This window comes from Bombina bombina, chromosome 7, assembly GCF_027579735.1.
Source record: "Bombina bombina isolate aBomBom1 chromosome 7, aBomBom1.pri, whole genome shotgun sequence".
NCBI classification, from domain to species: domain Eukaryota; kingdom Metazoa; phylum Chordata; class Amphibia; order Anura; family Bombinatoridae; genus Bombina; species Bombina bombina.
The window spans coordinates 376,472,991-376,498,369 of record NC_069505.1 but is presented as its reverse complement, the minus strand read 5'-3'; the positions used below and the strand labels follow the sequence as shown (position 1 = coordinate 376,498,369).

Sequence of the window (25,379 nt, the reverse complement as noted above, 5' to 3'; positions counted from 1 at the left end):
CTTCTTCTGTTCCTTGTTCCCTTGGCAGAATGACTGGGGGGTTAATGGAAGTTGGGAAGGTATTTAAGCCTTTGGCTAGGGTGTCTTTGCCTCCTCCTGGTGGCCAGGTTCTGTATTTCCCAAAAGTAATGAATGCAGCTGTGGACTCTCCCTGTCAGAAGAAAAGAAAATGATCTGGTAAGCATAATTTAAGTTTTTATGCATATTTCTGAAACATAAACTCAGTCCATAAAGTAAAAATACAAATAAATGAGTAGTAAATAAAAAATAATAAATAATAATAATCCTGATATATAAGTAATAACATAATCTAAAATCATTAGCAACATAGTTCACTCAGTAACCTAAAATGTTGTTCATTTTAATTCAATTTAGAATGTGTAAAAAATACGGTCTAAACATCCAAAAAAGCAGCCAGATCTATATCGCGGTTCAGACCTACTGGATCTATAGTATCCAGCCTATGGATCCAGTACGTCTCCCACTGTCTTAACTGTAATAAACGATCACTTCCCCTCATAGCGCTTTTAACATGCTCAATGGCTACTATAGAAGTACACAATAAGGATAGTACAGGATTGACCATAGTAGCCATTGAGCATGTTAAAAGCGCTATGAGGGGAGATGATCGTTTATTACAGTTAAGACAGCGGGAGACGTACTTGATCCATAGGCTTTTTATGCATTCTAAATTGAATTAAATTAACACGATTTTAGGTTACTGAGTGAACTCTGTTGCTAATGATGGAGAATTTTCTGATATTAGGTTATGCTTTATCATACATACATAAGTATATAAAAGTGACAAATAAAGATAGATATGCAGAGGATGGACAAGTATGTAGTGAGAGTAGCCAGGAGTTATTTTAGATTATGTTATTACTTATATATCAGGAGTATTTATTATTTACTACTTGTTTATTTGTATTTTTATTTTATGGACTGAGTGGATGTTTCAGAAATATGCATAAAATGAGGTTAACATGAATGGCACTTAATGGTTATTTGTGATATTTGTATTATAATCTTTTAGGATCGCATTAGCATTGCAAGCTGTGTAAAAAATGCATTGATAGATGTAAATAATATGTTACTACATTGTGAAGTCATACCCCGGTTAGAGCCACCCACTCACTCTGATCCAATGTGTGTGAGTCAGTGAGCTGTACGGTGACCATAAAGGGGAGGACGAAAGAGAGGATGGGCATATCCTCTGACGAAGCGAGGAGGAGCCCACGAAACGCGTTAGGCCACGCCCATTATACGATACGGGAGACGTGAGTGCGCTTACAGTGACGGCTGGACTGACGCTGGCTTTTACAGATCAGCTGTTACTTGAGACACACGGTCTCCGCTTTTATATTCATTGGTTGTTTGGTCCGGTGGAGCTGTTAGTAGTAAACTTGAACAACCGCATTACCTGGGGACTTGTTGAAAGTGTGGACTTCTGGTGAAACGGCTCTGAGGGGACCAAATTGTTAACCATTGCAATTACATACCTCATATGTTTGAGGGTATCCTTGTGAATGTATAGTTTTATTTGCCTTTTTAATAAATTGGTGCTTTTAATACTACACTTAGATCTTCTGTGCATTTTTCATTATTAAATTCCTATTTATTATTTTATGTACCCATATACTGTAAAATATCACACGAAATTTGTGTGTTAAAAATGGTATATAATATATATGAGTGCCCTTAACCCAATAGGACGTATATATATGTCATGCATTATGAAGGAAGCCCATTGTACCACATAACAGATGTGTGTGTGTGTATATATATATATATATATATATATATATATATATATATATATATATATATATATATATATATATATATATATATATATATATATACAGGGAGTGCAGAATTATTAGGCAAATGAGTATTTTGACCACATCATCCTCTTTATGCATGTTGTCTTACTCCAAGCTGTATAGGCTCGAAAGCCTACTACCAATTAAGCATATTAGGTGATGTGCATCTCTGTAATGAGAAGGGGTGTGGTCTAATGACAACAACACCCTATATCAGGTGTGCATAATTATTAGGCAACTTCCTTTCCTTTGGCAAAATGGGTCAAAAGAAGGACTTGACAGGCTCAGAAAAGTCAAAAATAGTGAGATATCTTGCAGAGGGATGCAGCACTCTTAAAATTGCAAAGCTTCTGAAGCGTGATCATCGAACAATCAAGCGTTTCATTCAAAATAGTCAACAGGGTCGCAAGAAGCGTGTGGAAAACCAAGGCGCAAAATAACTGCCCATGAACTGAGAAAAGTCAAGCGTGCAGCTGCCAAGATGCCACTTGCCACCAGTTTGGCCATATTTCAGAGCTGCAACATCACTGGAGTGCTCAAAAGCACAAGGTGTGCAATACTCAGAGACATGGCCAAGGTAAGAAAGGCTGAAAGACGACCACCACTGAACAAGACACACAAGCTGAAACGTCAAGACTGGGCCAAGAAATATCTCAAGACTGATTTTTCTAAGGTTTTATGGACTGATGAAATGAGTGAGTCTTGATGGGCCAGATGGATGGGCCCGTGGCTGGATTGGTAAAGGGCAGAGAGCTCCAGTCCGACTCAGACGCCAGCAAAGTGGAGGTGGAGTACTGGTTTGGGCTGGTATCATCAAAGATGAGCTTGTGGGGCCTTTTCGGGTTGAGGATGGAGTCAAGCTCAACTCCCAGTCCTACTGCCAGTTTCTGGAAGACACCTTCTTCAAGTAGTGGTACAGGAAGAAGTCTGTATCCTTCAAGAAAAACATGATTTTCATGCAGGACAATGCTCCATCACACGCGTCCAAGTACTCCACAGCGTGGCTGGCAAGAAAGGGTATAAAAGAAGAAAATCTAATGACATGGCCTCCTTGTTCATCTGATCTGAACCCCATTGAGAACCTGTGGTCCATCATCAAATGTGAGATTTACAAGGAGGGAAAACAGTACACCTCTCTGAACAGTGTCTGGGAGGCTGTGGTTGCTGCTGCACGCAATGTTGCTGGTGAACAGATCAAAACACTGACAGAATCCATGGATGGCAGGCTTTTGAGTGTCCTTGCAAAGAAAGGTGGCTATATTGGTCACTGATTTGTTTTTGTTTTGTTTTTGAATGTCAGAAATGTATATTTGTGAATGTTGAGATGTTATATTGGTTTCACTGGTAAAAATAAATAATTGAAATGGGTATATATTTGTTTTTTGTTAAGTTGCCTAATAATTATGCACAGCTGCAAGGTGGGAGGGACCCTACTTACAGAAAACAGGGAGGTGTACTCTATATATGTATGTGTATGTATGTATATACAGTGTGTGTGTATATATATATATATATATATATATATATATATATATATATATTTATTTTATTTTTTTATTATTATTTTTTTAACAAAACCCCACAAATTTGGGGTAGTATTAAAGATGGCTACCGCTAGTGGGAGGGTTAGAGAGCTCTTTGAGAAGGATAAGGGAGGTAGAAGGGTTGTGGGGATCACTACACTGCAGAAAAGAAAAAAAAGCCCTAAACTGCATACTGGCAGACTGTCTGCCAGTACCTAAGTTGGTAGGGATTAGTGTGGGTGGGGGAGTAAGAGAGCGGTTTGGGAGGGGATCACTGCTGGGATTTTAGAATTGTGGTGTGCTGCTGCAATTAGCAAGCTTCTAATTACCAAAAAACAATGGCAAAGCCACTCTTGTCTCCTATTCCCAAACAAAGGGGATCCCAGAGAAGCTTTTACAACCATTTGTGTCATGATTGCACAAGCGGTATGTAAATAATTTCATTGATAAAACCAAAGTTTGTTTTTTTTTTTAAATATACTGGCATTTGGCGGTGAAATGGTTTCATGAAATATAACAAAATTGGCCTATATCAATACCTTAGGTTGTCTACTAAAATAAATATATATTTGATAGGTAAATAAAAAAAACAGACTCTATTTCTGTTTAAAAGGAGTGATAGCAAAATGCTAACACTTTCTCTGTCATTTAAAGTGACATAAAAACCCACAATTGTTCTTTCATTATTCAGATGGAGAATACAATTTTAAAAAGTTTCCAATTTACTTATATCAAATTTGCTTTTTTCTCATGTTATTCTATGTTGAAGAGATACCTAAGTAGGTAGCTTACAAGTACCTGAAGCACTACATGACCGGATGTAAGTGCTGCCATCTAGTGTTCTTGCTAATGTATAACATTGTTGCAAAACTGTTGTCATATAGTGCTGCAGACACGTGCATACTTCGGAGATTACAGCCCTGATTTTCAACATAGGATAACAAGAAAACAAAGAAAATTTGATAATAGAAGTAAATTAGAAAGTTGTTTAAAACCGTACGTTCTATCTGAATCATGAAAACAAAAATGTTATGTCCCTTTAAGCACAGAAACTGGGGGGGATTCTTAATGGGTTAATATATTATTTAATTTATTACAATTTTAATATAGTGTGCAAGACGTTTTGTTTGCATTGCGTGTACAAGCGTGTGCATAGTATTTATTCATTTTGTGTGGAGGAAACCTGTGGGAAAGCACTGAAAAAAGATTGTTTTCACAAAACTTACTTAAGACGAGTAACATCTGGTTTCTATCTTCTTGCAGCTATTTTTGCCATCGTAAAATCCTCCAGTTTGACTCAGAGTGCAAAAGGGATTCTCACTGCCGGTAAGGCTATGTCGTGTTTACAGTTATTCCATCTGTACGTAAATAAAATGCACATACACAATCATTTAGATAAATTTTATTCAGCACATAAGCGCGACTATAGATTACGTTTCTCCAGCAGAAAAAATGTTGCTTTTGAGTTTTCTAGAGACTAAACACAATTGCATATTTATCTCAAATAACTGTTTACCACTCGATAACGCTGAAGGTCAATTAAACCATTGCCATAATATGATCATAACAGATTTGTGTTCTATTCTGTGCAGAGCCACATGGCGACTTATTATAAGGGACATTATTTTATCTCTTTAAGACACAATTTCCTATATTTAAAGGGGTAGGAAGCTCACATCTTTTCTTTCATCATTTATAGAGAAAGCATGCCCTTTTAAACAACGTTCCAATTTTCTTGTATTAGCTCATTTGTTTCGTTCTTGTGGTATCCTTTGTTGAAAAGCATACCTAGGTAGGCTCAGGAGCTTCTGATGGGTGGCTGAAAAGGAAGGTCTCGTTTTATTGGCTCACCCATGTGCATTGCTGTGTCTTCAACAAAGGATTCCACAAGAATAAAGTAAATTAGATCATAGAAGTACAATGAAAAGTTGTTTAAAATTGTATTCTCTATATGAATAATGAAAGAAAGAAATTGGATTTCATGTCCATTTAAATGTCATTAAATATAGTAAAATTGCATAATCAAAAAGTGCACAATCAAAAGACAATGTATTAGCACTTACTATGAATTTTAAATGAACAGTAGATTTTTTTTTTCCATCAAATTTCAAAATTTAAATTGCCTGTCCCCTGTATCATGTGACACCGATTAGCCAATCACAGTCTCATATATATATATATATATATATATATATATATATATATATATATATATATATATATATATATATATATATATATATATATATATACATACATACTGTGGACTTTTGTACATATTCAGTAGTAGCTGGTGCCTTAGAATGCATGCATATAAATACTGTATGCAATTTGTAAAGTCCCTTAAAACTGCATGCTGTATCTGAATTCTTAAAGTTTCATTTTGAGTTTAGTGTCCCTTTAAAGTGGAGATTTCTAACACGTTCTAGCGGACAGCACTTAGGTTAACGGGACAGTCTACTCCAAAATGTGTATTGTTTATATAGATTCCCCAGTTTTGCATAACCAACACTGTTATATTAATACATTTTTACCTCTGCAATAACCTTTATCTCACTGCTTTTTACAAACTTGCATTTTAGCACACATGAACTAGCACTGTCTGGCTGTGAAAACCTATTAAAATGCTATGAGATAAGAGGCGGCCTGCAGGTTATAAAGTATATTAACCCCTTAATGACCACAGCACTTTTCCATTTTCTGTCCGTTTGGGACCAAGGCTATTTTTACATTTCTGCAGTGTTTGTGTTTAGCTGTAATTTTCCTCTTACTCATTTACTGTACCCACACATATTATATATCGTTTTTCTCGCCATTAAATGGACTTTCTAAAGATACCATTATTTTCATCATATCTTATAATTTACTATAAAAAAAATTATAAAATATGAGGAAAAAATAGAAAAAAACACACTTTTTCTAACTTTGACCCCCAAAATCTGTTACACATCTACAACCACCAAAAAACACCCATGCTAAATAGTTTCTAAATTTTGTCCTGAGTTTAGAAATACCCAATGTTTACAAGTTCTTTGCTTTTTTTTGTAAACTATAGGGCCATAAATACAAGTAGCACTTTGCTATTTCCAAACCATTTCTTTTCAAAATTAGCGCTAGTTACATTAGAGCACTGATATCTTTCAGGAATCTCTGAATATCCATTGACATGTATATATTTTTTTTTAGTAGACATCCCAAAGTATTGATCTAGGCCCGTTTTGGTATATTTCATGCCACCATTTCACCGTCAAATGCAATCAAATACAAAAAAATTGTTCACTTTTCACAAATTTTTTCACAAACTTTTGGTTTCTAACTTAAATTCTTTACAAACAGCTTGTGCAATTATGGCATAAATGGTTGTAAATTCTTCTCTGGGATCCCCTTTGTTCAGAAATAGCAGACATATATGACTTTGGTGTTGCTTTTTGGTAATTAGAAGGCCGCTAAATGCCACTGCGCACCACACGTGTATTATGCCCAGCAGTGAAGGGGTTAATTAGGGAGCATGTAGGGAGCTTTTTGGGGTAGTTTTAGCTTTAGTGTAGTGTAGTAGACAACCCCAAGTATTGATCTAGGCCAATTTTGGTATATTTCATGCCACCATTTCACCGCCAAATGCGATCAAATTAAAAAAAACGTAAATTTTTTCTCAATTTTAGGTTTCTCACTGAAATTATTTACAAACAGCTTCTGCAATTATGGCACAAATGGTTGTAAATGCTTCTCTGGGATCCCCTTTGTTCAGAAATAGCAGACATATATGGCTTTGGCATTGCTTTTTGGTAATTAGAAGGCCTCTAAATGCCGCTGCGCATCACACGTGTATTATGGCTAGCAGTGAAGGGGTTAATTATGTAGCTTGTAGGGAGCTTGCAGGGTTAATTTTAGCTTTAGTGTAGAGCTCAGCCTCCCACCTAAAACATCAGACCCCCTGATCCCTCCCAAACAGCTCTCTTCCCTCCCCCACCCCACAATTGTCCCCGCCATCTTAAGTTTCTGCCAGTACTAAAATAAAAGGTATTTGGCCCTTTTTTTAAAAAAAAAAGCATATTTACATATGCTGATTTGTAGGATCCCCCCTTAGACCCCAACCTCACTGATCCCCCACCAAACTGCTCTCTAACCCTTCCCCTCTGCAATAATGGGCGCCATCTTGGGTACTGGCAGCTGTCTGCCAGTACCCAGTTTTGTAACAAAATGTGCCTTTTTTTTAAAAAAAATTCCCTTTTCTGTAGTGTAGCTTCCCCCCCCCCCACCGAGACCAACCCCCAACCCCTTCCAGGTCCCTTAGATGATATTTTATAGTAATGGTGTTTTTAATTTTTAACCTTTTTTTTCTGTAGTGTAGCGGTTCCCACCCGCTCCCGCCCCGTGCACGCGCCCGCCCACCAGCCCCCGTGCACGCGCGCGCTCCCGTGCGCGCCCCCGTAGCTCCCGCCCCCGATCCCGCCCCCCTCCACTCCACACTGAGCACCGATGGCCGCCCACCCGCCTCCCACGTAAGCTCCCACCCACCAACAATACCGGCCACCGATGTCCGGTGCAGAGAGGGCCACAGAGTGGCTCTCTCTGCACCGGATTGCTAAAAAAGGTTATTGCAGGATGCCTCCATATCGAGGCATCACTGCAATAACCGGAAAGCAGCTGGAAGCGAGCAGGATCGCTTCCAGCTGCTTTCCAGACCAAGGACGTACGCCACACGTCCTCGGTCATTAACTGTCTTTTTTTTTAGGACGTGTGGCGTACGTCCTTGGTCGTTAAGGGGTTAAAGAGACATGAGACCCAACATTTTTCTTTCATGATTCAGATACAGAATAACATTTTAAATAACTTTCCAATTTACTTCAATTATTTAATTTGCTTCATTCTCTTGTTATCCTTTGCTGAAAGGTGTATCTAGGCAAGCTCAGGAGTAAAACAACAATATCTTATGTCATTTGGGCAATATTTACATGCTATAACACAACTTATACATGTAACCTATATGTAGTTTTATATCATTATTTTTTATACATAGTACCCTCAAAAAAAAAAATACAAAAAAAAATTACTGTAATCAGAAAGGTAATAGTCATTGCTTTAAATAAATATAGACTAGCATTTGCATTATAGAAGACAAAAAAAACAAATATGCAGGCAAAGAAGATTATGACTTACTGGCAGAGAAAATGGTAATTTGTAATATTTTTTTTAAAGAAATTAAAAAAAAATGTCGGGGGGCTTGTCCAGATGACAGCCATGATTAGACGCAAAATCAGAAGCTCCTGATTCTTTACAGATAAGCAGCCATATATCTAAATAAATGTAATAACCGCAGAAAGCTATTAAGCAAAAATCGAAGCCTGAATATGTTGTGCTCCTTATGATATCATTTTTATGGAGATCGCACTTGCAGGACACACATTCCGGACAGTTTGTTAGGATGGGCTGTAGCCCTGTACCAACTACCCTAGTACCCCCCCCCCCCTCCCCTGGTTCGCCGGGTGAAGCAGATCTACTTTACTATTGATCTTGGATAGTGGGATCCAGCTAAATATGGATGAGACACTTTGCAAGGAGATTGGGGACCTCTTGGCAGCCCTCTCGAAAAAAATGGACAGGCATTTCTCTCATTTAATTTCTCTAGTAGGTGTCCGTTCTGAAGAGGGTGAGAGCAAAGATCTCAAAATGGCAACGGTAATCGGGAGAGATGAGATACATCATAACTTGCAGACTACAACTATCCCGCTAGAACTTACCCAAACACATTCTACCAAGAGTGGAACCGCTATTGAAGCTCCAAAGAACTGATCGACAGCTGACATCACCAAGCTTAGCAACCACACTCGACTCGACAGAGCCAGTGCTTGGCCTGGAGATTGGATCTTTAGTGCTCCGGGCAAGTGTGGCTGACCGCCCGAGACATCAGAAGAACCAGCCCTCCAATCCAGCACGGATTAGCAAGCAGGAATCCCTTCCTCTAGGACTAGAGGTATGGCTGGATGTGAGCCTGAGTTTTTACAGCTATCCCAGTCCTCTGGCCCTGAAGTGCTCGCCAAAATTGCTTCATTACTTGCTATGCCGCCCCACCACACAACCCTTGGGTCTCACTGCTTTTCGTCTGGGAATTGGGTGACTATGGCATTACATATGTTAACGTGCATACAAGAAGGGTCTATATATTCATAACATTGCTCTTATGCAACCACCAATGATGACTCCTGAGTCTGAGTTCTGAGTCTGAGTTATTTATATGATCCTGAATGGACATACATGGTTTACATGAAGGGAAGATGTCTTCCTTGGGCATTTTATTAACGGAAACCCTATTGCTATGTTATTGTATAAGCACCCTATGTTTACCAGTTTTCTCTACCTAAGTGATGACCTATTTCTGGCTTACACTTAGCTCATGTTATGTGTTTATACTTATTAGACGTTCCCATTGTCTGCTCTCAATTCAGGCGTGCCCTCTTTAGTTTTCCGCATAGGATTACTTCCTATAAGTCTGCCTAGTCCCCTTCACACAGCTCGTTTTCTCTTACAAAGAGCTGCACCTTTCCTTATTCAGTGACCTTTATAAGCTCTCATGTAGGGACTATTTCATATTCTCCCCAGAGTAAGATGATCAGACCACACTAACATAGGTGGTCAACAACTTAGTGGTGTAAATACTTCAATAGAATGAGGAGAATGCTATATTGCAACAATACTTTTGAGGGTGGGCCATGTCTGGGTTGACAGCTGCCAAAACCCGCTCTATGAGATGCCTGAATTCCCCACCCCCACGTAACATTTGGATCTCAATTTTCCTTTCACCCAAAGAGTTCTTTGTTTCATATTTTAAGAGTGAATGTGATCTTATAAATTTAAGCCATAGCTCCCATCACTACCATATTGAACTGAACTAAGGGATATTCTGAACATCTCGATCCACTCAATAATAATCGGGCAATATGGTTCTAAAAATCGCATCTTATGGAGAAAGCCATTTTTAACCTGATGCCTATCTAGACCCTTTCTGGCAGACACCTATTCCTGCATTGCCTATAACTCCCAGGTCTCAATTTTTATTTAACCCAAGGTGCTCTTTATGGTATATTTTTAAGGTAAAGGCCTGGATCCCTCTATCTATTGTACTAATGTGTACTATTTTACTAATAGTTGCACATCAATATAAATAGATCATTAACAGAAGGCTAGATATATTGTACATGTTCTCCCTTTTTGCCCTATATAGCTAACGAGGAAGTATTGATATCGTCCAACAGACAAGCTTCATGTTCATATCTCAATATGGTTGTTTACATGCAATTCTTGAACTTTATATAGATACTACCTGTGGTTTTCTCATGACCAATTACTCTAGAGAGTGTGACACTTCTATTCTGTAGTTGGTTATTTGTACTTTTACATGGGATTGTCATCTGTATGCTTGTCTTTATTATTTTGCTCTTATCCTCTGCTAAGACCACCTATCATTATGAGAATATGTGTCTATTGAAATATATACTAGCCCTCCATCTTGCCTGATCTAAATATCTATCTTTCTCCAACATAGGTGTGTCCGGTCCACGGCGTCATCCTTACTTGTGGGATATTCTCTTCCCCAACAGGAAATGGCAAAGAGCCCAGCAAAGCTGGTCACATGATCCCTCCTAGGCTCCGCCTACCCCAGTCATTCTCTTTGCCGTTGTACAGGCAACATCTCCACGGAGATGGCTTAGAGTTTTTTAGTGTTTAACTGTAGTTTTTATTATTCAATCAAGAGTTTGTTATTTTAAAATAGTGCTGGTATGTACTATTTACTCAGAAACAGAAAAGAGATGAAGATTTCTGTTTGTATGAGGAAAATGATTTTAGCACCGTAACTAAAATCCATGGCTGTTCCACACAGGACTGTTGAGAGCAATTAACTTCAGTTGGGGGAACAGTGTGCAGTCTCTTACTGCTTGAGGTATGACACATTCTAACAAGACGATGTAATGCTGGAAGCTGTCATTTTCCCTATGGGATCCGGTAAGCCATGTTTATTAAGATAGTAAATAAGGGCTTCACAAGGGCTTATTAAGACTGTAGACTTTTTCTGGGCTAAATCGATTCATTATTAACACATATTTAGCCTTGAGGAATCATTTATTCTGGGTATTTTTATATGATTATATCGGCAGGCACTGTTTTAGACACCTTATTCTTTAGGGGCTTTCCCTAATCATAGTCAGAGCCTCATTTTCGCGCCGGTATGGCGCACTTGTTTTTGAGGACAGCATGGCATGCAGCTGCATGTGTGTGGAGCTCTGATACATAGAAAAGTCTTTCTGAAGGCATCATTTGGTATCGTATTCCCCTTTGGGCTTGGTTGGGTCTCAGCAAAGCAGATTCCAGGGACTGTAAAGGGGTTAAATATAAAAACGGATCCGGTTCCGTTATTTTAAGGGTTAAAGCTTCCAAATTTGGTGTGCAATACTTTTAAGGCTTTAAGACACTGTGGTGAAATTTTGGTGAATTTTGAACAATTCCTTCATACTTTTTCGCAATTGCAGTAATAAAGTGTGTTTAGTTTAAAATTTAAAGTGACAGTAACGGTTTTATTTCTCCAACATAGGTGTGTCCGGTCCACGGCGTCATCCTTACTTGTGGGATATTCTCTTCCCCAACAGGAAATGGCAAAGAGCCCAGCAAAGCTGGTCACATGATCCCTCCTAGGCTCCGCCTACCCCAGTCATTCTCTTTGCCGTTGTACAGGCAACATCTCCACGGAGATGGCTTAGAGTTTTTTAGTGTTTAACTGTAGTTTTTTATTATTCAATCAAGAGTTTGTTATTTTGAAATAGTGCTGGTATGTACTATTTACTCAGAAACAGAAAAGAGATGAAGATTTCTGTTTGTATGAGGAAAATGATTTTAGCAACCGTAACTAAAATCCATGGCTGTTCCACACAGGACTGTCGAGAGCAATTAACTTCAGTTGGGGGAACAGTGTGCAGTCTCTTGCTGCTTGAGGTATGACACATTCTAACAAGACGATGTAATGCTGGAAGCTGTCATTTTCCCTATGGGATCCGGTAAGCCATATTTATTACGATCGTAAATAAGGGCTTTACAAGGGCTTATTTAGACTGTAGACTTTTCTGGGCTAAATCGATTCATTTTTAGCACATATTTAGCCTTGAGGAATCATTTTATCTGGGTATTTTGATATAATAATATCGGCAGGCACTGTATTAGACACCTTATTTCTTAGGGGCTTTCCCAAAGCATAAGCAGAGTCTCATTTTCGCGCCGGTGTGGCGCACTTGTTTTTGAGAGGCATGGCATGCAGTCGCATGTGAGAGGAGCTCTGATACTTAGAAAAGACTTTCTGAAGGCGTCATTTGGTATCGTATTCCCCTTTGGGCTTGGTTGGGTCTCAGCAAAGCAGATACCAGGGACTGTAAAGGGGTTAAAGCTTATAACGGCTCCGGTTCCGTTATTTTAAGGGTTAAAGCTTCCAAATTTGGTGTGCAATATTTTTAAGGCTTTAAGACACTGTGGTGAAAATTTGGTGATTTTTGAACAATTCCTTCATGTTTTTTCGCAATTGCAGTAACAAAGTGTGTTCAGTTTAAAATTTAAAGTGACAGTAACGGTTTTATTTTAAAACGTTTTTTGTACTTTCTTATCAAGTTTATGCCTGTTTAACATGTCTGAACTACCAGATAGACTGTGTTCTGAATGTGGGGAAGCCAGAATTCCTATTCATTTAAATAAATGTGATTTATGTGATAATGACAATGATGCCCAAGATGATTCCTCAAGTGAGGGGAGTAAGCATGGTACTGCATCATTCCCTCCTTCGTCTACACGAGTCTTGCCCACTCAGGAGGCCCCTAGTACATCTAGCGCGCCAATACTCCTTACTATGCAACAATTAACGGCTGTAATGGATAATTCTGTCAAAAACATTTTAGCCAAAATGAACCCTTGTCAGCGTAAGCGTGGCTGCTCTGTTTTAGTTACTGAAGAGCATGACGACGCTGATATTAATATCTCTGAAGGGCCCCTAATCCAATTTGAGGGGGCCAGGGAGGTTTTGTCTGAGGGAGAAATTACTGATTCAGGGAACATTTCTCATCAGGCTGAATCTGATGTGATTACATTTAAATTTAAGTTGGAACATCTCCGCATTTTGCTTAAGGAGGTATTATCCACTCTGGATGATTGTGAAAAGTTGGTCATTCCAGAGAAACTATGTAAAATGGACAAGTTCCTAGAGGTGCCGGGGCTCCCAGAAGCTTTTCCTATACCCAAGCGGGTGGCGGACATTGTTAATAAAGAATGGGAAAGGCCCGGTATTCCTTTCGTCCCTCCCCCCATATTTAAAAAATTGTTTCCTATGGTCGACCCCAGAAAGGACTTATGGCAGTCAGTCCCCAAGGTCGAGGGAGCGGTTTCTACTTTAAACAAACGCACCACTATACCCATAGAGGATAGTTGTGCTTTCAAAGATCCTATGGATAAAAAATTAGAAGGTTTGCTTAAAAAGATGTTTGTTCAGCAGGGTTACCTTCTACAACCCATTTCATGCATTGTCCCTGTCACTACAGCTGCATATTTCTGGTTTGATGAACTGATTAAGGTGCTCGATAGTGATTCTCCTCCTTATGAGGAGATTATGGACAGAATCAATGCTCTCAAATTGGCTAATTCTTTCACTCTAGACGCCACTTTGCAAGTGGCTAGGTTAGCGGCTAAGAATTCTGGGTTTGCTATTGTGGCGCGCAGAGCGCTTTGGTTGAAATCTTGGTCGGCTGATGCGTCTTCCAAGAACAAGTTACTAAACATTCCTTTCAAGGGGAAAACGCTGTTTGGCCCTGACTTGAAAGAGATTATCTCTGATATCACTGGGGGTAAGGGCCACGCCCTTCCTCAGGATAGGCCTTTCAAGGCAAAAAATAGACCTAATTTTCGTCCCTTTCGTAAAAACGGACCAGCCCAAAGTGCTACGTCCTCTAAGCAAGAGGGTAATACTTCTCAAGCCAAGCCAGCTTGGAGACCAATGCAAGGCTGGAACAAGGGAAAGCAGGCCAAGAAACCTGTCACTGCTACCAAGACAGCATGAAATATTGGCCCCCGATCCGGGACCGGATCTGGTGGGGGGCAGACTCTCTCTCTTCGCTCAGGCTTGGGCAAGAGATGTTCTGGATCCTTGGGCGCTAGAAATAGTCTCCCAGGGTTATCTTCTGGAATTCAAGGGACTTCCCCCAAGGGGAAGGTTCCACAGGTCTCAGTTGTCTTCAGACCACATAAAAAGACAGGCGTTCTTACATTGTGTAGAAGACCTGTTAAAAATGGGAGTGATTCATCCTGTTCCATTAAGAGAACAAGGGATGGGGTTCTACTCCAATCTGTTCATAGTTCCCAAAAAAGAGGGAACGTTCAGACCAATCTTAGATCTCAAGATCTTAAACAAATTTCTCAAGGTCCCATCGTTCAAGATGGAAACCATTCGAACTATCCTTCCTTCCATCCAGGAAGGTCAATTCATGACCACGGTGGATTTAAAGGATGCGTATCTACATATTCCTATCCACAAGGAACATCATCGGTTCCTAAGGTTTGCATTCCTGGACAAACATTACCAGTTTGTGGCGCTTCCTTTCGGATTAGCCACTGCTCCAAGGATTTTCACAAAGGTACTAGGGTCCCTTCTAGCGGTACTAAGACCAAGGGGCATTGCAGTAGTACCTTACCTGGACGACATTCTGATTCAAGCGTCGTCCCTCCCTCGAGCAAAGGCTCACACGGACATCGTCCTGGCCTTTCTCAGATCTCACGGCTGGAAAGTGAACGCGGAAAAGAGTTCTCTATCCCCGTCAACAAGGGTTCCCTTCTTGGGAACAATTATAGACTCCTCAGAAATGAGGATTTTTCTAACAGAGGCCAGAAAGACAAAGCTTCTGGACTCTTGTCGGATACTTCATTCCGTTCCTCTTCCTTCCGTAGCTCAGTGCATGGAAGTGATCGGGTTGATGGTAGCGGCAATGGACATAGTTCCTTTTGCGCGCATTCATCTAAGACCATTACAACTGTGCATGCTCAGTCAGTGGAATGGGGACTATACAGACTTGTCTCCAAAGATACAAGTAAATCAGAGGACCAGAGACTCACTCCGTTGGTGGCTGTCCCTGGACAACCTGTCACGAGGGATGACATTCCGCAGACCAGAGTGGGTCATTGTCACGACCGACGCCAGTCTGATGGGCTGGGGCGCGGTCTGGGGATCCCTGAAAGCTCAGGGTCTTTGGTCTCGGGAAGAATCTCTTCTACCGATAAATATTCTGGAACTGAGAGCGATATTCAATGCTCTCAAGGCTTGGCCTCAGCTAGCGAGGACCAAGTTCATTCGGTTTCAATCAGACAACATGATGACTGTTGCGTACATCAACCATCAGGGGGGAACAAGGAGTTCCCTAGCGATGGAAGAAGTGACCAAGATTATTCTATGGGCGGAGTCTCACTCCTGCCACCTGTCTGCTATCCACATCCCGGGAGTGGAAAATTGGGAAGCGGATTTTCTGAGTCGTCAGACATTGCATCCGGGGGAGTGGGAACTCCATCCGGAAATCTTTGCCCAAGTCACTCAACTATGGGGCATTCCAGACATGGATCTGATGGCCTCTCGTCAGAACTTCAAAGTTCCTTGCTACGGGTCCAGATCCAGGGATCCCAAGGCGGCTCTAGTGGATGCACTAGTAGCACCTTGGACCTTCAAACTAGCTTATGTGTTCCCGCCGTTTCCTCTCATCCCCAGGCTGGTAGCCAGGATCAATCAGGAGAGGGCGTCGGTGATCTTGATAGCTCCTGCGTGGCCACGCAGGACTTGGTATGCAGATCTGGTGAATATGTCATCGGCTCCACCTTGGAAGCTACCTTTGAGACGAGACCTTCTTGTTCAGGGTCCGTTCGAACATCCGAATCTGGTTTCACTCCAGCTGACTGCTTGGAGATTGAACGCTTGATTTTATCGAAGCGAGGTTTCTCAGATTCTGTTATCGATACTCTTGTTCAGGCCAGAAAGCCTGTAACTAGAAAGATTTACCACAAAATTTGGAAAAAATATATCTGTTGGTGTGAATCTAAAGGATTCCCTTGGGACAAGGTTAAGATTCCTAGGATTCTATCCTTTCTTCAAGAAGGATTGGAAAAAGGATTATCGGCAAGTTCCCTGAAGGGACAGATTTCTGCCTTGTCGGTGTTACTTCACAAAAAACTGGCAGCTGTGCCAGAGGTTCAAGCCTTTGTTCAGGCTCTGGTTAGAATCAAGCCTGTTTACAAACCTTTGACTCCTCCTTGGAGTCTCAATTTAGTTCTTTCAGTTCTTCAGGGGGTTCCGTTTGAACCCTTACATTCCGTTGATATTAAGTTATTATCTTGGAAAGTTTTGTTTTTAGTTGCAATTTCTTCTGCTAGAAGAGTTTCAGAATTATCTGCTCTGCAGTGTTCTCCTCCTTATCTGGTGTTCCATGCAGATAAGGTGGTTTTACGTACTAAACCTGGTTTTCTTCCAAAAGTTGTTTCTAACAAAAACATTAACCAGGACATTATCGTACCTTCTCTGTGTCCGAAACCAGTTTCAAAGAAGGAACGCTTGTTGCACAATTTGGATGTTGTTCGCGCTCTAAAATTCTATTTAGATGCTACAAAGGATTTTAGACAAACATCTTCCTTGTTTGTTGTTTATTCTGGTAAAAGGAGAGGTCAAAAAGCAACTTCTACCTCTCTCTCTTTTTGGATTAAAAGCATCATCAGATTGGCTTACGAGACTGCCGGACGGCTGCCTCCCGAAAGAATCACAGCTCATTCCACTAGGGCTGTGGCTTCCACATGGGCCTTCAAGAACGAGGCTTCTGTTGATCAGATATGTAGGGCAGCGACTTGGTCTTCACTGCACACTTTTACCAAATTTTACAAGTTTGATACTTTTGCTTCTTCTGAGGCTATTTTTGGGAGAAAGGTTTTGCAAGCCGTGGTGCCTTCCATTTAGGTGACCTGATTTGCTCCCTCCCTTCATCCGTGTCCTAAAGCTTTGGTATTGGTTCCCACAAGTAAGGATGACGCCGTGGACCGGACACACCTATGTTGGAGAAAACAGAATTTATGTTTACCTGATAAATTTCTTTCTCCAACGGTGTGTCCGGTCCACGGCCCGCCCTGGTTTTTTAATCAGGTCTGATAATTTATTTTCTTTAACTACAGTCACCACGGTACCATATGGTTTCTCCTATGCTATTATTCCTCCTTAACGTCGGTCGAATGACTGGGGTAGGCGGAGCCTAGGAGGGATCATGTGACCAGCTTTGCTGGGCTCTTTGCCATTTCCTGTTGGGGAAGAGAATATCCCACAAGTAAGGATGACGCCGTGGACCGGACACACCGTTGGAGAAAGAAATTTATCAGGTAAACATAAATTCTGTTTTTAAAACGTTTTTTGTGCTTTGTTATCAAGTTTATGCCTGTTTAACATGTCTGAACTACCAGATAGATTGTGTTCTGACTGTGGGGAAACCAAGGTTCCTTCTCATTTAACTATATGTATTTTATGTCATAAAAAAATTTAGTAAAAATGATGCCCAAGATGATTCCTCAAGTGAGGGGAGTAAGCATGGTACTGCATCATCCCCTCCTTCGTCTACACCAGTCTTGCCCATACAGGAGGCCCCTAGTACATCTAGTGCGCCAATACTCCTTACTATGCAACATTTAACGGCTGTAATGGATAATTCTATCAAAAACATTTTAGCCAATATGCCCACTTATCAGCGAAAGCGCGACTGCTCTGTTTTAGAAAATTCTGTAGAGCATGAGAACGCTGATGATATGGTTTCTGAAGGGCCCCTACACCAGTCTGAGGGGGCCAGGGAGGTTTTGTCTGAGGGAGAAATTTCAGATTCAGGAAACATTTCTCAACAAGCTGAACCTGATGTGATTACTTTTAAATTTAAGTTGGAACATCTCCGCGCTCTGCTTAAGGAGGTGTTATCCAATTTGGATGATTGTGATTATCTGGTCATTCCAGAACCACTATGTAAAATGGAAAAGTTCTTAGAGGCCCCGGGGCCCCCCGAAGCTTTTCCTATATCCAAGCGGGTGGCGTACATTGTTAGTAAAGAATGGGACAGGCCCGGTATACCTTTAGTACCTCCCCCCATATTTATAAAATTGTTTTCCTATAGTCGACCCCAGAAAGGACTGATGGCAGACAGTCCCCAAGGTCGAGGGGGCGGTTTCTACTCTACACAAGCGCGCCACTATACCCATAGAAGATAGTTGTGCTTTCCAAGATCCTATGGATAAAAAATTAGAAGGTCTGCTAAAGATGTTTGTTCAGCAAGGTTCCCTTCTACAACCAATTGCATGCATTGTCCCTGTCACTGCAGCCGCGTGTTTCTAGTTTGATGAGCTAGGAAAGGCGATTATTAGTAATTCCTCTTCTTATGAGGAGATTATGGACAGAATTCGTGCTCTTAAATTGGCTAATTCTTTCACCCTAGACGCCACCTTGCAATTGGCTAGGTTAGCGGCGAAAAAATTCTGGGTTTGCTATTGTGGCGCAGAGCGCTTTGGTTAAAATCTTGGGCAGCGGATGCGTCTTCCAAGAACAAATTGCTTGACATTCCTTTCAAGGGGAAAACACTCTTTGGCCCTGACTTGAAAGAGATTATCTCTGATATCACTGGGGGCAAGGGCCACGCCCTTCCTCAGGATAGGTCTTTTCAAGACCAAAAATAAACCTAAGTTTCGTCCCTTTCGCAGAAACGGATCAGCCCCAAGGGCTACGTCCTCTAAGCAGGAAGGTAATACTTCTCAAGCCAATCCAGCCTGGAGACCTATGCAAGGCTGGAACAAAGGAAAGCAGGCCAGGAAACCTGCCACTGCTACCAAGACAGCATGAAATGCGGGCCCCCGATCCGGGACCGGATCTGGTGGGGGGCAGACTCTCTCTCTTCGCTCAGGCTTGGGCAAGAGATGTTCTGGATCCTTGGGCGCTAGAAATAGTCTCCCAAGGTTATTCTCTGGAGTTCAAGGGGCTTCCTCCAAGGGGGAGGTTCCACAGGTCTCAGTTGTCTTCAGACCACATAAGAAGACAGGCATTCTTACATTGGGTAGAAGACCTGCTAAAAATGGGAGTGATTCATCCTGTTCCATTAGGAGAACAAGGGATGGGGTTCTACTCCAATCTGTTCATAGTTCCCAAAAAAGAGGGAACGTTCAGACCAATCTTAGATCTCTAGATCTTGAACAAGTTCTCAAGGTTCCATCGTTCAAGATGGAAACCATTCGAACACTTCTTCCTTCCATCCAGGAAGGTCAATTCATGACCAAGGTGGATTTCAAGGATGCGTATCTACATATTCCTATCCACAAGGAACATCATCGGTTCCTAAGGTTTGCATTCCTGGACAAGCATTTCCAGTTCGTGGCGTTTTCTTTCGGATTAGCCACTGCTCCTAGGATTTTCTCATAGGTACTAGGGTCCCTTCTGGCGGTGCTAAGACCAAGGGGCATTGCTGTAGTACCTTACTTAGACGACATTCTGATTCGAGCGTCGTCCCTTCCTCAAGTAAAGGCTCACACGGACATTGTCCTGGCCTTTCTCAGATCTCACGGATGGAAAGTGAACGTGGAAAAGAGTTCTCTATCTCCGTCAACGAGGGTTCCCTTCTTGGGAACTATAATAGACTCCTTAGAAATGAGGATTTTTCTGACAGAAGCCAGAAAAACAAAACTTCTAGACTCTTGTCGGATACTTCATTCCGTTCCTCTTCCTTCCATAGCGCAGTGCATGGAAGTGATAGGTTTGATGGTAGCGGCAATGGACATAGTTCCTTTTGTGCGCATTCATCTAAGACCATTACAACTGTTCATGCTCAGTCAGTGGAATGGGGACTATTCAGACTTGTCTCCGAAGATACAAGTAAATCAGAGGACCAGAGACTCATTCCGTTGGTGGCTGTCCCTGGACAACCTGTCACAAGGGATGACCTTCCGCAGACCAGAGTGGGTCATTGTCACGACCGACGCCAGTCTGATGGGCTGGGGCGCGGTCTGGGGATCCCTGAAAGCTCAGGGTCTTTGGTCTCGGGTAGAATCTCTTCTACCGATAAATATTCTGGAACTGAGAGCGATATTCAATGCTCTCAAAGCTTGGCCTCAGCTAGCGAGGGCCAAGTTCATACATCAACCATCAGGGGGGAACAAGGAGTTCCCTAGCGATGGAAGAAGTGACCAAAATCATTCTATGGGCGGAGTCTCACTCCTGCCACCTGTCTGCTATCCACATCCCAGGAGTGGAAAATTGGGAAGCGGATTTTCTGAGTCGTCAGACATTGCATCCGGGGGAGTGGGAACTCCATCCGGAAATCTTTGCCCAAGTCACTCAACCGTGGGGCATTCCAGACATGGATCTGATGGCCTCTCGTCAGAACTTCAGAGTTCCTTACTACGGGTACAGATCCAGGGATCCCAAGGCGGCTCTAGTGGATGCACTAGTAGCACCTTGGACCTTCAAACTAGCTTATGTGTTCCCGCCGTTTCCTCTCATCCCCAGGCTGGTAGCCAGGATCAATCAGGAGAGGGCGTCGGTGATTTTGATAGCTCCTGCGTGGCCACGCAGGACTTGGTATGCAGATCTGGTGAATATGTCATCGGCTCCACCATGGAAGCTACCTTTGAGAGACCTTCTTGTTCTAGGTCCGTTCGACCCACTCCAGCTGACTGCTTGGAGATTGAACGCTTGATCTTATCAAAGCGAGGGTTCTCAGATTCTGTTATTAATACTCTTGTTCAGGCCTGAAAGCCTGTAACCAGAAAAATTACCACATAATTTGGTATATCTGTTGGTGTGAATCTGCAGGATTCCCTTGGGACAAGGTTAAGATTCCTAAGAGTCTATCCTTCCTTCGAGAAGGATTGGAAAAAGGATTATCTGCAAGTTCCTTGATGGGACAGATTTCTGCCTTGTCTGTGTTACTTCACAAAAAGCTGGCAGCTGTGCCAGATGTTCTAGCCTTTGTTCAGGCTCTGGTTAGAATCAAGCCTGTTTACAAAATTTTGACTCCTCCTTGGAGTCTCAACCTAGTTCTTTCAGTTCTTCAGGGGGTTCCGTTTGAACCCTTACATTCCGTTGATATTAAGTTATTATCTTGGAAAGTTTTGTTTTTGGTTGCAATTTCTTCTGCTAGAAGAGTTTCAGAATTATCTGCTCTGCAGTGTTCTTCTCCTTATCTGGTGTTCCATGCAGATAAGGTGGTTTTGCGTACTAAACCTGGTTTTCTTCCAAAAGTTGTTTCTAACAAAAACATTAACCAGGAGATAGTTGTGCCTTCTTTGTGTCCTAATCCAGTTTCAAAGAGGGAACGTTTGTTGCACAACTTGGATGTAGTTCGTGCTCTCAAATTTTACTTAGCAGCTACTAAGGATTTCAGACAAACTTGTCTTTGTTTGTTGTTTATTCTGGTAAACGGAGAGGTCAAAAAGCAACTTCTACCTCTCTCTCCTTCTGGATTAAAAGCATTATCCGATTGGCTTATGAGACTGCCGGACGGCAGCCTCCTGAAAGAATCACAGCTCACTCCACTAGGGCTGTGGCTTCCACATGGGCCTTCAAGAACGAGGCTTCTGTTGATCAGATATGTAAGGCAGCGACTTGGTCTTCACTGCACACTTTTTCTAAATTTTACAAATTTGATACTTTTGCTTCTTCTGAGGCTATTTTTGGGAGAAAGGTTTTGCAAGCCGTGGTGCCTTCCATTTAGGTGACCTGATTTGCTCCCTCCCTTCATCCGTGTCCTAAAGCTTTGGTATTGGTTCCCACAAGTAAGGATGACGCCGTGGACCGGACACACCTATGTTGGAGAAAACAGAATTTATGTTTACCTGATAAATTACTTTCTCCAACGGTGTGTCCGGTCCACGGCCCGCCCTGGTTTTTTTAATCAGGTCTGATAATTTATTTTCTTTAACTACAGTCACCACGGTAACATATGGTTTCTCCTATGCAAATATTCCTCCTTAACGTCGGTCGAATGACTGGGGTAGGCGGAGCCTAGGAGGGATCATGTGACCAGCTTTGCTGGGCTCTTTGCCATTTCCTGTTGGGGAAGAGAATATCCCACAAGTAAGGATGACGCCGTGGACCGGACACACCGTTGGAGAAAGTAATTTATCAGGTAAACATAAATTCTGTTTTTATATTATTTTAATTGCAACTGGAGCGGCTTATGCCCGCTGTATTCCCCTTACCCAATATATATTATAAAAAATGAGGTTTCATTTACGTAGCCTCCACATTTTTTTAGGCTGTTAATCACTGTACTTTTGCTGAAGCTAATGTTCATAGCATGCTCCATTGGTGGACCTAATTATAATTCAGTGACAGATTTTTGCTTTTCGATATATACTATTAAGCTGTAAATATCATCATTGTATTTGCTGTCGAATGTGAATCTTCTTATATTTGGCTAAAAGTAACATGTTTTTTGGAATGCCTTAGCCATAATACTTCTTGCTTGCTTTGATAACCTCAATAAAAAAACTTATAAATAAATATTTAAAAAAAATAAAAAATAAATGTCTGGATTTTGAAATTCTAGATTTAGGAATTTGTACCTGTAATATAGGTTGACTATCAAGCTCAACTTTGTACACATGTCTGTTACTAATTTAAAATAAAATAAAAACAAAAGAAAGACATTTCTAATTAAGCCTCAAATGGGAAAAAATGCTTCTTAACACAGAGGTGGTGATCTCTATGGATCAACAAGCCAATATACTGCCAATGTTAACTGATTATATATATATATATATATATATATACAGGGAGTGCAGAATTATTAGGCAAATGAGTATTTTGACCACATCATCCTCTTTATGCATGTTGTCTTACTCCAAGCTGTATAGGCTCGAAAGCCTACTACCAATTAAGCATATTAGGTGATGTGCATCTCTGTAATGAGAAGGGGTGTGGTCTAATGACATCAACACCCTATATCAGGTGTGCATAATTATTAGGCAACTTCCTTTCCTTTGGCAAAATGGGTCAAAAGAAGGACTTGACAGGCTCAGAAAAGTCAAAAATAGTGAGATATCTTGCAGAGGGATGCAGCACTCTTAAAATTGCAAAGCTTCTGAAGCGTGATCATCGAATAATCAAGCGTTTCATTCAAAATAGTCAACAGGGTCGCAAGAAGCGTGTGGAAAAACCAAGGCACAAAATAACTGCCCATGAACTGAGAAAAGTCAAGCGTGCAGCTGCCAAGATGCCACTTGCCACCAGTTTGGCCATATTTCAGAGCTGCAACATCACTGGAGTGCCCAAAAGCACAAGGTGTGCAATACTCAGAGACATGGCCAAGGTAAGAAAGGCTGAAAGATGACCACCACTGAACAAGACACACAAGCTGAAACGTCAAGACTGGGCCAAGAAATATCTCAAGACTGATTTTTCTAAGGTTTTATGGACTGATGAAATGAGAGTGAGTCTTGATGGGCAATCTGGATTGGTAAAGGGCAGAGAGCTCCAGTCCGACTCAGACGCCAGCAAGGTGGAGGTGGAGTACTGGTTTGGGCTGGTATCATCAAAGATGAGCTTGTGGGGCCTTTTCGGGTTGAGGATGGAGTCAAGCTCAACTCCCAGTCCTACTGCCAGTTTCTGGAAGACACCTTCTTCAAGCAGTGGTACAGGAAGAAGTCTGCATCCTTCAAGAAAAACATGATTTTCATGCAGGACAATGCTCCATCACACGCGTCCAAGTACTCCACAGCGTGGCTGGCAAGAAAGGGTATAAAAGAAGAAAATCTAATGACATGGCCTCCTTGTTCACCTGATCTGAACCCCATTGAGAACCTGTGGTCCATCATCAAATGTGAGATTTACAAGGAGGGAAAACAGTACACCTCTCTGAACAGTGTCTGGGAGGCTGTGGTTGCTGCTGCACGCAATGTTGATGGTGAACAGATCAAAACACTGACAGAATCCATGGATGGCAGGCTTTTGAGTGTCCTTGCAAAGAAAGGTGGCTATATTGGTCACTGATTTGTTTTTGTTTTGTTTTTGAATGTCAGAGATGTATATTTGTGAATGTTGAAATGTTATATTGGTTTCACTGGTAAACATAAATAATTGAAATGGGTATATATTTGTTTTTTGTTAAGTTGCCTAATAATTATGCACAGTAATAGTCACCTGCACACACAGATATCCCCCTAAAATAGCTATAACTAAAAACAAACTAAAAACTACTTCCAAAACTATTCAGCTTTGATATTAATGAGTTCTTTGGGTTCATTGAGAACATGGTTGTTGTTCAATAATAAAATTAATCCTCAAAAATACAACTTGCCTAATAATTCTGCACTCCCTGTGTATATATATATATATATATATATATATATATATATATATATATATATATATATATATATATATATATATATATATATATATATATATATATATATAGTAAAAATTCATCAAAGGATGCACTCGCCAGGTTTTACAAATGTCACCTTTATTCCACGTGACGTTTCGGAGTTTCACCCCATTCCTCAGACAGAGAAAATTGTGACAAAACAAGTACTCACCCCATTTTTGTGACCTTTATACTCTGTGAACAGCTAAACACCGTGCAGCACACTAGGGAGACACACCCCCAGGTCTGACTTCATCCACCTGCGACACGGCCCCTAGCTGTTCTTACATAAAACAGTGACAAAATATATACATATATATATATGATAAACATACCCATAATGTTAAGGATAACAAATTCCAACAGTAACGCCACATAATACATCTCATCACTTGTATATCTAAACATATCCAGACCGGTAGCTAAACGTCACCTGTCTAGTTGCCACAGAAACGGATATACAATGCTAAACTATCCAGGATAACAAGCACCCAACTATTAGAGTTCTGGCTAAGCTGAAGTCTCACGAGATTGACCAAGAGATCGATAAATATTAGTAATATCTGATGATGTTTATCCTATGTATTCCTGGTAATTTC

General features: G+C 41.1%; 1 protein-coding gene across 2 annotated transcripts in view; it reads left to right on the top strand.

The window, feature by feature from the left end:
• Positions 1 to 25,379, top strand: part of TAMM41 (TAM41 mitochondrial translocator assembly and maintenance homolog) — a 147,487-nt gene that overhangs the window by 98,097 nt on the left and 24,011 nt on the right. For both annotated transcript variants that reach the window (XM_053721095.1, XM_053721094.1), the window contains one exon: positions 4,610 to 4,672. In XM_053721095.1, coding sequence (XP_053577070.1) covers positions 4,610 to 4,672 — 63 coding nt within the window. The remainder of the gene's footprint in view (positions 1 to 4,609; positions 4,673 to 25,379) is intronic.